Source organism: Hemicordylus capensis, chromosome 2, assembly GCF_027244095.1.
Source record: "Hemicordylus capensis ecotype Gifberg chromosome 2, rHemCap1.1.pri, whole genome shotgun sequence".
In the NCBI taxonomy this organism is placed as follows: Eukaryota; Metazoa; Chordata; class Lepidosauria; order Squamata; family Cordylidae; genus Hemicordylus; species Hemicordylus capensis.
The window spans coordinates 327,880,116-327,895,579 of NC_069658.1; the positions used below are offsets into that span (position 1 = coordinate 327,880,116).

General features: G+C 45.1%; 1 protein-coding gene across 4 annotated transcripts in view; it reads right to left on the reverse strand.

Annotated features, from left to right (window-relative positions):
• Positions 1–15,464, reverse strand: part of RBM6 (RNA binding motif protein 6) — a 142,032-nt gene that overhangs the window by 10,456 nt on the left and 116,112 nt on the right. For all 4 annotated transcript variants that reach the window (XM_053293811.1, XM_053293810.1, XM_053293808.1 and 1 more), the window contains 4 exons: positions 14,566–14,655; positions 11,391–11,645; positions 9,866–9,940; positions 7,509–7,606 (listed from right to left, as the gene is read on the reverse strand). In XM_053293811.1, the coding sequence (XP_053149786.1) occupies positions 7,509–7,606; positions 9,866–9,940; positions 11,391–11,645; positions 14,566–14,655 (518 nt within the window). The remainder of the gene's footprint in view (positions 1–7,508; positions 7,607–9,865; positions 9,941–11,390; positions 11,646–14,565; positions 14,656–15,464) is intronic.

A 15,464-nucleotide genomic window follows, 5' to 3' on the forward strand; every position in this document is an offset into this window, starting at 1 on the left:
GAAACTGATATATGAGACAGACGCATTACATGCAAAGCGAGATAAGTCAAGCCTTAATTTGTTATAATTGTGATGATCATGGCGTACAGCTCATGAAAACCCCAAATCCACAATCTCAGAAAATTAGAATATTACATGGAACCAAGAAGACAAGGATTGAAGAATAGAACAATATCGGACCTCTGAAAAGTATACAGTATACTGTGCTTGACTGGCCAGCAAACCCGCCTGACTTGACCCCATAGAGAATCTATGGGGCATTGCCAAGAGAAGGATGAGAGACATGAGACCAAACAATGCAGAATTGCTGAAGGCCGCTAATGAAGCATCCTGGTCTTCCATAATACCTCATCAGTGCCACAGGCTGATAGCATCCATGCCACACCGCATTGAGGCAGTAATTGCTGCAAAAGGGGCCCAAACCAAGTACTGAATACATATGCATGCTTATACTTTTCAGAGGTCCGATATTGTTCTATTCTTCAATCCTTGTCTTCTTGGTTCCATGTAATATTCTAATTTTCTGAGATTGTGGATTTGGGGTTTTCATGAGCTGTACGCCATGATCATCACAATTATAACAAACTAAGGCTTGACTTATCTCGCTTTGCATGTAATGCGTCTGTCTTATATATCAGTTTCACCTTTTAATTTGCATTACTGAAATTAATGGACTTTTGCACGATATTCTAATTTTCCGAGTTTCACCTGTAGAGGTATCAGGCACATCATATAGAGGAAGAGAGGAGAAGTAGGTACACATTGAAAAACTGGTCCATAGATCAGAGGTACAAATTTTGTCGACACTAGACCAGAGCGCTGAAGATATAAGCTGGGTGGGCCGAGATGTCCCTGGCATCGGCAACCAGAAGAAGCCTTCACGGTAAGTGAACCAATGCTCCATTCTTGGTTGCTAAGCTGCCAGGGACATCTCTATGGGACGTACCACAGCTTTGGACAACTTGGGCAGGAGCGGTCTGGTCTACTGTCGAGGAAGGACCTGTTGCAAAACCCGCCTGCCGAAGGAGGCACGGGCAGAGGCATAGTCACTGATTTTATAGTGCCTTGTGAATGTTGACGGGGATGCCCAAGTAGCGGCTCTGCAGATTTCATCGACAGATGCGTTTGTTGAGAAGGCTGTCAAAGTCGCTGCCACCCTGGTTGAATGTGCGAGGATGCAAGAGGGCAACAGGAGGTGCTGGGTCTCGTAGGCCATGGCAATACAGGCCCTTATCCATCTAGCGATGGTAGCAGATGAAACAGCTGTCCCCAGAAAGCGTGGGTGGAATGAGACAAACATAGCTTCCGACAGTCTAAAGGAGGCAGACCTTTTGATGTAAGCTTTAAGGCAGCGCCTAAAGAGAACTTGCGTTTTGGGCAGTATATAAATGTATTAAATAAATAATAAATAAATAATGTCCAGCTTGTGCCAACGCCTTTCCATAGGGTAAGACGTCTTGGGGCAAAAAGAGGGAAGGAAAACATCCTGGGACAGGTGGAATGGTGGCAATACTTTTGGACATATGAAGGGGTCAGGAATCAGTCTCACTGCATCCCTCAGAAAAATGCAGAATGACTTGTTGACAGAAAGGGCCTGTAGCTTGGAAACACATCTGGCGGGTGTCACTGCTATGAGGAACGCCAACTTAAACGATAAAACTCTTAGAGGAATGGCTTTAACCGGTTCCAATGGTGGCGACTGGAGAGCCCAAAAGACGGTTTGTAAGTCCCACGAGGGGAACCTGTGGGCTGTTGGTGGTGACAGTAGGGACGTGCCCCTCAGGAAATGGCGTAAATGGGGATGAGACTGAGAAATTTTCATAGGCCCACCAAAGATTAGGGGAACCAAAGATGCCGCTTGCCTCTTGAGTGTATTAGGCCACAGACCCTTCTCAAGTCCCTCTTGTAGGAACTGCAGGAGGTGTTGCAAGTTTGCAGTGCCCCGGGGTATGGAATGGCGGGTCATCCAGCGCAGGAAGGTTCTCCAGGTATACTGGTATATCTGTTCCATAGACTCTCGGCAGGAAGCTAGCATCGTCTGTAATACGCCCCCAGAATACCCGTGTCAGCTCAGCAGTGACCGTTCAGTCTCCAGACGGCTAGGCATAACCAGGCTACATATGGATGATGCACAGGCCCTTGGGAGACCAGATCATGGTCCGTGGGTAGCTCCCAGGGAGATCCCACTGACAGATGACGTAGTTCTGAGAACCACGGTCTTCTGGGCCAACACGGGGCGATGAGTAGGACTTTGGCTTGTAGGAGGCGCACCCTGTGTAGGACCCTGGCCAGGAGGGGTGTCGGGGGGAACGCACAGAGCAGACCCTGAGGCCATGGGCTCGACATGGCGTCCACAGCTATTGCCCCTTGGCTCGGGAATCTGGACATGAAGGTAGGCAGCTTCGCGCTGCAAACAGATCCATCACTGGCATTCTCATGCGGTCCGTGATCTGGTTGAAGACCCTCTGGTGAAAAGACCACTCTCCCAGGCAGACGTCAGAGCAGCTGAGCCAATCTGTGACGATGTTCAGTTCCCCTTTTACGTGATGAGCCATGATTGATCCCAGGTGCTCCTCCACCCAGGTCAGAAGGATGGCCTCCTGATGCAGGGAACGAGACCGAGTCCCTCCCTCCTTGTTGACATATGCTTTGGCTGTCATGTTGTCTGTTTTGACTAACAGGTGAGGACAGCGTAAGGACAGGGGCATGGCTAGCAGGGCCAGTCAAATGGCTCAAAACTCCCTCCAGTTGATGCTGTGGGCTCTTTCTTGTGGGGACCACAGGCCTTGAGTGGACAGGTTTTCGCAGTGCACTCCCCAGCCCCTGTCGCTGGCATCTGTTGATATTATGATCCTGGGTGGATCCAGAAATGGTTTTCCGCAAAGAAGGTTGTCGGTCACCAGCCACCAGCGAAGGGATGAGCGGATGTGGTCTGGTACCATGATCAGCAGTTTTTTTCTGCGAGATGGCTATCTGATAAGGCAGTAGAAACCATTGAAGGTCTCGCAAGTATAATCATGCCCACTGTACAGAGTCCGGTGTGGCCACCATCAAGCCCAGAAGTCTCGCAAGGGCATTCAGTGGCGATTTTTGGCCTGAGAGGACGGACCTGATTGGAGAATGGGGAGACGATCTGGAGGAAGAGTGAGCATGTCTGCTTCTGTGTCCAAGATCACTCCAAGACGGCGGAGTTTGAGGACTGGCATCAACTGGCTTTTCTCCCGGTTCACAAGGAATCCATGAAGGTCCAGAGTTGACAGGGTCCAGTGTAAGTCCAGATAGGCTCCTCCAGGGAGCAAGGGAAGAAGCAGGTCATCCAAATAAGCAAAGACTCGCACCCCCTGCAGTTTGAGATGTGCCACCAGAGATGCTAGTACCTTTGTGAAGACATGGGGGGCGGGGGCGGATGCGAGGCCAAACGGAAGGGCTATATATTGGAAGTGGCAGCCTGCATATTTGAAATGTAGGAACTTACTGCTGTCTGAATGGATAGGGACATGCAGGTACGCTTCTTTTAAGTCCATGGAAGAGAGAAGGTCTAGATGGTGCAGTGCTTCGGAGACCTATCTCAGGGTCTCCATGCAGAAGCGTTCCCGCATGACTGATTTGTTTAGGAACTTTAAATCATCCGCTCACCTGGTTCTGTCTTTCATCCGGCTCATCCGGTTCTGTCTTTCTTGGGTACGGTGAACAAAACAGAATAAACTCCTCCTTCCTCCTGGTGCGTGGGAACCGGTTCCACCGCTCTAATATCTAGTAAGTGCTGGATGGCCCGTAGCATCTCCGAATGTTTGGTGAAGGCTTGAGATCTTGGAGTCGGAAGAAACCTGAAGGAGGGAGGAGTGTGAAACTCTATTTTGTAGCCGTGACGAATGACCTGCAGTACCCAACTGTCCAATGTTGAGGACTCCCATGCGCAGGAGAAGCTGGACAAATGATCTCCAAGCCAGGTAGGCCTCCCGTCATTGCTGTGACTTGGGCTTGGACTGCCTGGTGGGTGGCTTGAAGCTTCTGGAGCTCTTGAAGGGGTAGCGTGGGTGGTTCCAGAAACCCCTCTGGGATCTACTGTCTCTATCCCTGCCCCGGAAGGGGCAGAACCCCCAAAAGGGCTGGTTAGACTGTTGGTAGGATTGATTAAACTGGAAGGAACTCCGATAAGGTGGCCTTTCAGGTTTTTTAGAAGCAGAGGGTATAGTCTTTCGTTTATCTTTGGACTCCACCAACATGTCCTTGAGGGCTGATTCTCCAAAGAGTTTAGTGGAGTCATATGACACAGTGGTTAGGTTAAGCTTAGACGTGGTGTCCACAGGCCAGCTTTTGAGCCATAGGTGTTGGCGGCCCACTACTGATGAGGCAGAGACCCGTGCCGAAAAACAGATGGCATCCAACGTGGTGTCAGCCATGAAGGCCTGTGCCTTCTGTAATTTTAGTAACTGTTGACGCATCTTAGCAGGATCTGAAGGTGGGCCACTGAGGAGGTCATCCATCCACCCAGAGCAGGGATGCCCTGGATACCGCTGCTATTGTCCGCGTGACAAATGCATTATTATCATGGACACGCTTGAACGCAAGCTCAGCCTTTCTGTCTCCTAGATCTTTCAGGGATGCCTCGCCATTCTTAGGGACCTAGGAACATGACACCAATTGTGCGATAGGCGCATCTGTACTTGGAGTTTTTAACATATCAGAAGCGTCACGCTGAAAAGAGTAGTATTTTTTAGCTATGGCCATAGGTTTACGATTAGACGCTGGTTGTAGCCATTCATCCCTAACTACATCCATAAACAAGCCAGGCATCGGCAGTAGGACATCCCTTGCCCTAGCCCTGGGGAACACCAGGTCCCCTTTCGCTGATGGTTCAAAGTCCAGTGCATCCTTGGGCTGCAAGCCGATGGTCTTAATGATTTTGTTCATGAGTGGGGAGAAATCTTCTGCCACAAAGAGGCGTTGGGAGATGGGTGCCAAATCTCCCTCCTCTCCCTCTGACCATTCGCCCTCTTCCTTATCAGGGGGAACATCGGGGTCTGGATTAGGGTCCCCTGACCTGGGTATCTCGTCCTGATCAGAGGAGTGATTGGAGGCTTCTGAGGAATGCAAGTCCCTCTTCGCAGCCACAAAAGATATACTCTCTACATGCTTTTTCTTTGTTTTAGCTTTTTTAGGAGTTGGACTGGGAGAAGCACTGGAGGACGAACTAAGGCTAGGAGACCTTTGCCTAGTTTTCCTTTTGGACTTCTTTGCCCTTTTAGGGGGCCGCACCTGGCGAATGGTGTCCACTATAGTGTTTTGGAACCAGGCTTGCCATTTGGGCGGTATAACAGTTGGTAGTAATGGCTGGACTCTGGCTGGCAGCAGCGGCTGCAGACAATGCTCCTGCAGAGGCAGTAGACTTTTGGGGAATAGACTTATCTTTTTCCTGACCAGAGTGAGGAACTGCTGACTTAGGGGAAGTGGATGCTAGTGCCTTTTCCACCCTGCTCAAGCCTGCCAAATTCTGGGCCTTTTTCGATGGAATGTGCCCCTTTGGAAGCTTGGGCCACTTTAGGAGAGCAAGCCGCCATTGTCAAAAACTCACTGAGTCCTGCCTGAAGTCCAATCAGCCGGATCTCTTCAGATAAGGGCGGTGGGTTTGGAACTGGAAACCTGGAGAACACAATGCCCCCTTTGCGAGTTGCCAGGGCCGATGTGAAGGCTGAGTGTCAGGCCACAGAAGATCGTGTCTCACGGCCCGAGGGTGGGAGACGCGCAGCAGACCCTGCAGCGCTCGGCAAGGGAGGCTGAATAGTGGCCATGGCTGACACTAGAGTGGCGGCGCCTTAGCGGCGGTTGCAAGCACTGCCAGCGGCACAGCAGCAGTGCAAGTGGGCCAAACTTTGGTGGCCACTGCTGCTGCGTTTGTGGAGCTAATGGCGGCAGGTGGGCCCTGGAAAGGCCAAGTATGAGCAGGCCCAAAGTTCCTTTGGCGTGGACCCCTCGGAACCAACACTATGCATAGTCCCCTGTCCCCTAGCTCCATGCAATGGGGGAAGGACGAAGGTAGTAGGGGAAGCAAAAAGTAGGACGGTAAAGTCGGAGGGGGTTTATTTGTTTTGAAATTTTTGAGGTAGAAAGTAGAAGGAAGAATCCGATGGAAGAAAATGTGAGGAAAGGATGAAAATAAGCAAGAAAAAGCCAAGGACTAGGCCAAAAGATCGAAGAGCAAGAGAAGAACGCTGTCTGGAGCTGCTGAGGACAGAAAGAACTGAGGTGGGGTAATTCCTCTCAGGCTCGGGTGGGCGTGTTTCTTTTCATTAACCATTTAGTTTCTGTCCTGCCTTGGAACTCCTGAGAGGGATAACCCACAGAAATGTCCCTGGCAGCTCAGCAACCGAGAACTATCATCTCTACATGGAGACTCATTCTCCAAAAGTTTGACCATAATGAAATGTACAGATTCACTGGAATGACCTCAGAAAACATAGAGAGGCTGTTCTCATGGGCAGCCTGAGCTAGGCTGCTCATGTGGAGCACCAGAATACACGCAGATTCCAGCGCTCCCACCCACCTAACCCTGTTCCCAAGTCCAACTCTTAGTCAAGGTTAAGGAAGCAAGCACTCCCTTAACCTGACTGCTGGGATCCTTTGTCTCCTTGGGCTCCATGCAGCCCAAAGACACACAGAGATGGGTGCCTAGAGCTCCTGTCAACAGGGGAATCCCCCAAGGCACTGTGCTCTTTGCACTGTGCTTTATGGGGTTATCCAAAGGCTGGGAAAACAAATCCCAGCCTTGGTTACTCTGTGCTGTGGAGTTCAGCCAAGAACTCAATTGGGAACCTTAAACCAGCCACTCTCAGCCTTAAGTACCCGTTTTCAATATGGGCTAGAACTGAACTACCTTTTTAACAGAAATATTCTACGGATTACTGAGCATGTATGCAAAGTGCTTTGAGCACTCTAAAGCATTACATAAATGCTTATTAACATCACAGGAGCACTTTAACCCATCGTTTCCTTACCTACACAAGCTATTGTAGAATTGTCTTAGATACCCTATTTTCTAAGACAGAGGTTTCTAACCCTTTTTAAAATGAGTGCACCCCTTCTGTCACAAACCTTCTGTTCAGATATGCCATAGAGATTTTTTATGTGTGAGTGTGAATGCACAAATTTAAATGGGACTGGCTTACTTACAGGCTAAGTTACTCATGAGTACTCCCACTGAAATTAATGGGACAGGTTTACTTGCCCGAGCACTAGTTTTCTGAAGCCTGTCACAGTTGGGCTGAGGGGAGGGGCACGCTGAGCTTCAGCACACAGCCAATCAGGAGCAGAAGAGGAGGGTCTTTAGTGCCCTCCCTCCACATAGCTTAGGGCATGTAGGCTTCAAGTCAGTGATCCTCAGATGGGAAACAAATAGTGCAGCTGCAGAGTGAGGAAGCAGGAGGGCTCCAAGTACCCCTTGGAGGCCCTTCAAGTATCCCTAGAGGTACTACTTGTTGGGAACCCCTGCCATAAGACCATAACATTACCTTTCAGAATCTCTGAAGAACTTCGGCCGTTTTCTCTCTGGGGAGTCCCTTTCCTCAAATCTCTCTTTTCGGTCACTTCCCTTTTCTTTAAACCTCCCCTTAAATTAGAAAGCAGAGTTAGTAAAGATAACATAACAGATTCCCCCTGTCCTGGTGTACCACTAAAAGATCATAGTTTCATAGCCCATATTTAACCAAACAGTTGGTCAGACAGTTTCATGCCTGACCAACTGTTCTCTGACCCGTGAAGAAAAATTCTTTAGTTCCTCATAATACTGCAACAGAACATCCTGCTTGTTTGTGGACACTTCAAACAAAAAATATCTACAGTTAAATTTCACATGTATCCACTCTACAGGAACCCATTCACCTTGTTAAGGGCATGGTATTTTCAACAGAATATTGAAACACTTCCAAGCATAAGAATCTGTTACTTTTATCCTTTACTCACACATTGGTGAGTAACAGGCATTTGGATTTTTTTTTTTTTAAAAGAAGACTGTGCTGAATGGAGTGATATCATTAATGCAGATAAAAGTTTGACATTTGAATCTCAGCTCTCTGAAGTGTGTCATCTCTTTTCTTTTATGGGCATTCAGGGCCTACATCTTTTAGTAGCTCCATCTTGCATCCAAACACCTCTGTCTACCCTGAAGGAAAGGTTAAACATCCTATGGGGAATTCCTAAGCTACATTGTTTGATGAGCCACTGCAGTCTCTCTACACACAGCAGAGCGAAAAGTCCCCAGGGCTGGGCATTTATAGAAAGCCATAGTCCTAAGCAATCCAATTGCTTCATTCTGTTCTACTTAGAACCGTCCCTGACACATGGTGCTAGGTCTAAACAGCAATTAAACTAGTGAAACTGAGAAGCATGTATCAAGGTAAGCAGAGGAATACACATTCTGCAGATGGGAAGCTACCGGGAGATACACCATTCATACAAGGGGAAATATATCCCATATCAGTTTACTTCATCCAGAGTTATAACATTATTGTATATCACTATACCCCTCTTGATGGTGCTGTTTAAGGTTACCGTTGTAGCATGACAAAACAGAGTAGACTAAGGACAATTTAATTCACTTTCAAGAGTGACTTAAGACTACAGTCCAGGTGCTTGTCTTGCTGAAGTGATCAGCCTCCCCTCCCTCTAAAGAGTTAACAGGGAGTGAAACCTTGTCTTGACTGACAGACTGGTGAACTCCAGGGCAGTCAATCAGTACAACAGGTGGGTGAGACCTAGAGTGTTCGCTGGGAATTTTCTTCTTGGCACAGACAAAGAAGGGTGGTCTGTGCTGGAGAAGTGTGTGCAGTAAGGCTCAGTGAGCAGCATGGAGTTTTTGCTCCCTCATGGTCAAAGCCAGCATGGAGGTTTCTCAGATGGAATAAGTGCAGATCTTTGAAAGACAGGATTTCAGGAAGCTTGATTCTCATCAGGTGTTGAGTGAGTTTTCAAGGAAAAGGGGACATAGGGAACAGTCTGGGAAAAGGGGTCATATGGACAGTTAGTCAGATTTTGCGTTAGAAACCTGTTTGTGTGTGTGCTTTGCATATTCCTGCTGTTCTATTATTGTTTACCTGCAATGTAATTAAAATAAGATATACTAGCCTACACTCAATCCACCTAGGGCTTTGCAAAAGGCTAAACTTTTAAGCGTGCCTAAATGTAAACTAAAACTGAAGCCTAAAACCACCTATTTTTGTAACCTACTAAGTATTTTTGAGTGTATTTAAAACCTAAAAGTCTCAGATGGAAGCAGTCTGTAGTAACTGAATAAAACTGGAGGGATTTTTTGTTCTTTTCTTTTTACAAGCCTCTCAGAGTTGGTTTTTAACTAAAAAAAAAAAGGGAGGGCAGAGAGGGGATTTCTCTGGTGCAAAAGCATCCTCAAGTGCTCAGCTGCTATCAGTGTTCTCATCCTATGTAGGCCTGCATGTGGAAAGTTTTTTTTTTTTGCCCAATACCCAGTTACAGAGAGACCTTGGATTAAAAGCACCCAATCCAATGCTCCTGTTCTCTGCAAGCTTTAGGGTACTTGGTGGCAGCATTTTAAATCTACTGCGAATACAGAAAAGTTTTATGAGAAGCCCAGCCAGTCAGCTCAGCAGGGACGACTCAGCATTTTCTTTCTCTCATGTGAGCTAGCTCTGAGCTTTAATCTATTACACTTGCATATACAGTACATGCATAATGCTGCAGGTCATACTGGTGGGGCTAATAGACAATTAGTATTTGGGTCACATATCAAGATCTTGCTTCACCAAAATCACCACTATACAGCTTTTGGAGGAGTAGCCATATTGTTTTTACAGCTGTACAGAACTATGCCAGGCAGACATTTTATCCCAATCACCTCACGCTCTCTCCTTTCCAAATATGCCAATTCTTGCTCTGATCGTTTTATTTTCCGATGGATCTCCAAATTTTGCTGTAAGAAGAAAAAATAAAGGAGTTAAGTAGCTCTTGAACTGTGTCACTTTATGCAATGACAAATATTTCTTCTAGCCATTTAGAATATCCATCCATTTTCAAGTTTTGTGACCAAAAAATAACAGGATGAACAGCAGACATTTGGGAATAAAACAAAACTGAACACTAAATTTGTAAGTATATATTACAAAGCAAATGCATCAAAAGAATGCAAATGATAAGAGATCTGTATATATTCATATTCAATTTATTCCTCTGTTTCCAAGATCCTATGGTCTGATATAGATTATTCCATTTCCTGATATTTTAAACTATCATTTCCTGATATTTCCTATAGATTTGCATGCATACTCCTTTTCCCAGCATCCCTTCCCAGCATTAACCATATTTTAAACTTTGTTTCAAAGCTAAGATAATTAGTGTTAATGTTGATGCATACATAACACAGTTAACAATGAAAAAGGGAAGCGGGGTGTTCAAGTGAGATGGAAGAGAACACGTGAGAGGCCATTGTGCAACACAGAATCCAAATAACATAGCTTACTAACCTACTTCAATGCCTTTCCAGCTCCAAATAACTCTCACCTTATAGACATGGGAGACCCAAATAACCACCATGACTCAACAGTGCAAAATTCTTATTTTCCCCCAACCCCAGCCCTGCTTAATCAATCCTAAATCATTTATAAACTTGAATGCTTCCAGAATCTTGATTAGTTGGTTTAAAGAGAAATTACTCTCACATTTTGAGCAACACAGCTACTGTGTCTCAAAGGATCTTGAGATGGTGATATTCTATCTCACTTTTGTCCCCATGCTAGTATCCCCATTGTTGTCCAACTCTAAATCCACTTGCAAACGTTTACACTGGGAAGAAGAAAAACTAGTCCAGTGGCACCTTCAAGAACTTTTTGGTAATATAAGTTTTGAGGGATAGAACATACTTCATCAGATGCTTATGAAGTTTCCTATTACAACGCAAGTATTCCTCTTAAAGATGCTACATATGTATGTGCTTCCCAAACTGGAAACAGAAGGAAACACTATTGAGGGGACCAACCATCTAGGGCTACTGTTTGCATACAGACCACTGAGTGGCACCTCTGCTTGCTATAATTAAAGGGGAAGATAAGAACACTGATGCAGCAGCTTTTCTCCCTCCGCCATGGCACCTTTGTCCACCTGCCTATAAGAGGCTGAGTGAAGATATGTTTTAAACCTTCAACTGCAGGTGACTGGCTCATTTTCTGCACTCGGTCTACAGTTTGTAGAACTCTCATTGTTCAAACTCCAGATCTAAAGCGATACGTTTTATCTTAAAACTTTCTCATTTCTGATGGTCCTTCTGTTAAATTTCTTGCTTCCCTGCCCACCAGAAGATTTGTTAAGTGAAGCAACAAAACAGGATGAACAGCAGATCCCCATGAACATGCTGCCTCCCCGCTTACTTTGTGCAGGTTGGAAAGTTGTTGATGTTTGATTAATACTTCCTTATTTGGAAACTGCCTCCTGCAAAGTAAACACGCTAACTTATTCCAGTCAGTCAGCTTGTCCTCATCATTTTCAGCTTTCTGAGGCAAGTCTTCGTGTTGCACTGGTGGCCGTGGGGGCTGGGGTTGTGGTTCTTCCTCCTCTTCCTCCTCATTATCACTGTCTCCCCCATACTCCCCTAAGAGTCCTATTAGTGGATTCACCACTTTTGGCTGTAGAAAAAGGACAACAGAATGAGATCCACAAGCAAACCTGTAACCTACTTAGACATTCTGAGATGCCTAAAGCAGCCTTGATGCATTACCAGCCAATCAGCCAGAGGACAGTGTAGATTTAGCAAGAGGATCATCAAAGGACCTCAGAGAAAACTCTGGCAGACAAAATATGACACACACATAGAAGCAGCTTGCAGGATGTGGTGATGGCCAGTAGCTTAGATGCTTTAAAAGTAAATTGGACAAATGCATGGAGGAGCGGGCTATCATTGGCTATTAGTCATGGTGGCTAGGTGGAACCTCTATGTTCAGAGGAAGTATACCTATGAAAAGCAGTTGCTGAGAGGGATGACAACATCTGAAGATGCCTATTGCTTTCATGCTCTGCTTGTGGTTTTTCCAGAAGAATCTGCTTGGCCATTGCGCAGAACAAAATGCTAGACCTGATGGATCTTTGGTCTGATACATTCATTTAATCAGCTCTTAGGACCAACTAATGCAGCCTTCCCCAAACTGTGGCCCTCCAGATGTTGCTGAACTACAACCCCCAGCATACCCAGCCACAATAAATTGTGGCTCGGGATGCTGGGAGTTGTAGTTCAGCAACATCTGGAGGGCCGCAGTTTGGGGGCACCTGAACTAATGCTACACTCAAGGAGAGAATGGGTGGAACCCTCAAAGGCTGCCAGTAGGGGGAGGCCATCCATTTCTTCTAACAAGAGCAGCAGCACCTGAATGAGCAGGGAATAGAGTAGCATATGGTAAGGCATTTGGTGAGTGCTGAAAGTGATGTCAGCCAACACTGCATAATGTGGCTTAAATGGAAGGGAGCCTACTCCTTTCCTTTGGAGGTCAATACAGATTGATTCCATGCACTGTATCATTAAAGGTAAAGTGTGCCGTCAAGATGATTTCGACTTCTGGTGCCCAGAGCCCTGTGGTGGTCTTTGGTAGAATACAGGAGGGGTTTACCATTGCCTCCTCCCGCGCAGTATGAGATGATGCCTTTCAGCATCTTCCTATATCGCTGCTGCCTGATATAGGTGTTTTGGGATTCGAACTGGCAATCTTCTGCTTGTTAGGCAAGAATTTCCCCACTGCGCTACTTAAGGTGGTCTACTTAAAGAGGGTAAAATTGAAATAAGAGCCTCCCCATCTCTGATAATTTTTTAAAAGTCTTTAAAGATATCTGTACACCCAGGCTTTTAATTAAATACTGTTTTAATAGTCTTAACATTGTTTTAAAATTTTTAAATTGTTCTAATGTTTTAATTTTCTGTTGTCATTTATTTTAATTTTTGTTGTCACTTATTTTGTTCTGTTGTAAACTGCCCAGAGACCTAAGTTTTGGGTGGTATAAAAGTATGTTTGGATATTTTCCCCAATAGCCATAACTAGAATACAACCTAATATGAACTCAAGATGTATTGACCTCTCCTTAATTGAACAGTTCTTCCTTTTCTGTTCTCATCTGAATGCTCCTCCAGTGTTACTTGTATCTTTAATAAAACAAGCAATTTAAATCCAAGTACAATATTTTAGCTAAAACGGTAGGTCGCATGGTGTTAACAGACTTACACAGAACATTCATTCTAAGGTAATTCACAGATAGTGGTAGCAGAGTTCTGGACTGTAAAATCTGAAACTGGTAAGAGAGACTCACAGTTCTGAATGTTCCTCCACACTAAAAAAAAAAAAAGAGCCCTGCACAGAGCAAACTAGTATATCGAAGGAAAGTACTCAACACTCCCATCCGTAGTCTGAAATGGTATGGTATAGTCCATGATTCTTTCATCTCAGCTACCTTATTCTGCATAATAATGTACCGAGTGGTTCTAAGGCCTGATTTGTGCAAGCAGAAGAACTGGGTGGCAGAATAGACTGTAGAAAAGAAAACCAGACTGCCAGCTGTAGGGGCAGACACATTTTAAATGCTCCCTTGTGCAAAACCCCTCTCTGCATGCAGAGGTCTGGATTAGACCTTTCTCCTTATACGCTGGTTAGTTAGGTTCCCTTTTTAAATTTGCACAAGCTTTTGTTTTTTGTTTTTACCTTGGGGCAGTATTCAAAAATAAGATCTCCATTTGAAGAGGTAAAGTCCACTCTACCATCTCATTCTGTTGCATTTGTAGACTAGGGCAAGAATGCCTGTGACCTCCTGTTTCTTGCATTTTAGGATTATTGATTTTGCCATTTTAATTACAGCATTATTACAAAGCATTATTGTTCCATTTACAAACTGTTATAACTCAGAGGCCAAGGACAGCTCTCTGCTGGTCAGCCCTGCTGTGGCCACTCAACATAATAAATTACCACATTTCCTATTCAGTCTTCATTAACATACTTTGGGAAAGGCAGGAAAATACCCATCTGAAACCCTGTAGAGCCACTTGCCGTCAATATGGACAATACCGAGCTAGATGGACCACTGGTCTGAATCAGTATAAGGCAGCTTCCTATGGAACTTATACAGTACATATGGGGCTCCCAAGCAGTCTTCCCATCCACCCATCAACTAGGCAGGGAGCTGCTTACGCTTTAATATAACAGTACCAGATACTCTCAAACCATTCTGAACCCTTGAAAATTATTTTAGCTATAAATTTCATCTTTTCCAGCAGAGATCTTCAATTTTAAGAGTCGTTTCACACTATTTGCAATTCTTCCTAATTGTTCATAAAATCTAAGCATCTAATGTGGAAAGAAAGGAAATCTGTGCAAGTTAACTCGATGCAGCAATCACACACCGACAGTGCAATCTATACATTACTTAGATGTCAGTCTCCCAAAGCTCACTTAAGTAAGGACAATCTAAGTAATGCATTAAGGCCCACACTTGCTAAAGTTATTGGACAAAACTAAGTCTGTGATTAGAAAGATGGTTCCAACAGACTAATGCCAAAGAAGGCCCTCTTACTGGGGGTACACTCTCTTCTTTTTTCAGTGTTGGAGGTAGTGGCTTTTTAAAGACATCTTCTATAGGAAACTTCTCCTGTAGGGGTTCATTCTGAAAATATTAAAATTGAGAGTTAAACCTATAGCCAGATGTGCTTTCCCCACCACTTGCTTCACAACTATTGTTCTTCCCAATGCCTTCGCTACTTCCTGCCCCCAAGCCCCCTTTGCAAAGCAAAGCAGATCACCAACATTTTCTAGGGCTCTTCCACTCTTGCCATCCTTAGGTTTCTTTCCTTTTCTTCCTACTCTGCAGGCATGGCAAGTGTGTGATCCTGAAGCTGTGTATATGCTCAGTAATTCGTATGCCAAAGCTGTCAAGAGGGGTTTATATGCTGAATGCAGATTGGTGGGTTTGTATGACATGCCCAATCTCGGCATACAGTCACCACAACTGGAAGTAGGGATCCTAAGTACTCCTGGGTCTGCAGCAGCTCACAGCAAATCTCAGGTGCTGCAATACATGTGACACTGCCCAGTGTCTCAACCACTACAGAAAAGACCCTACACCACAATTTGACAGGCATTGCTCCATCTCCCCAAGTCAAATTTGCTTTAAACAAGGGTTAGGTTCAATGTATCCATCTATTGGATAGCTCTTGGCATGTGACTTGATACACTGGGGATGTAATTGTGAAAGTTAGGCCAGATTTAGGGTGCACCCTTTGTATATCCTATCTGTTTGCAAACCTGTTTTTACATGCCTGGTATCAGACAAGCATATGTATTAATTATTGATTATTTAGGTATCTTGTTTAGATAACCAGTATAACTCTCTTCTTGGAAAATTCCACACACTCAGAAACTGACTATTAATCCAGGTTATCTAAGAGGAAAACCAGAAATGTGAGCAATTTGAAA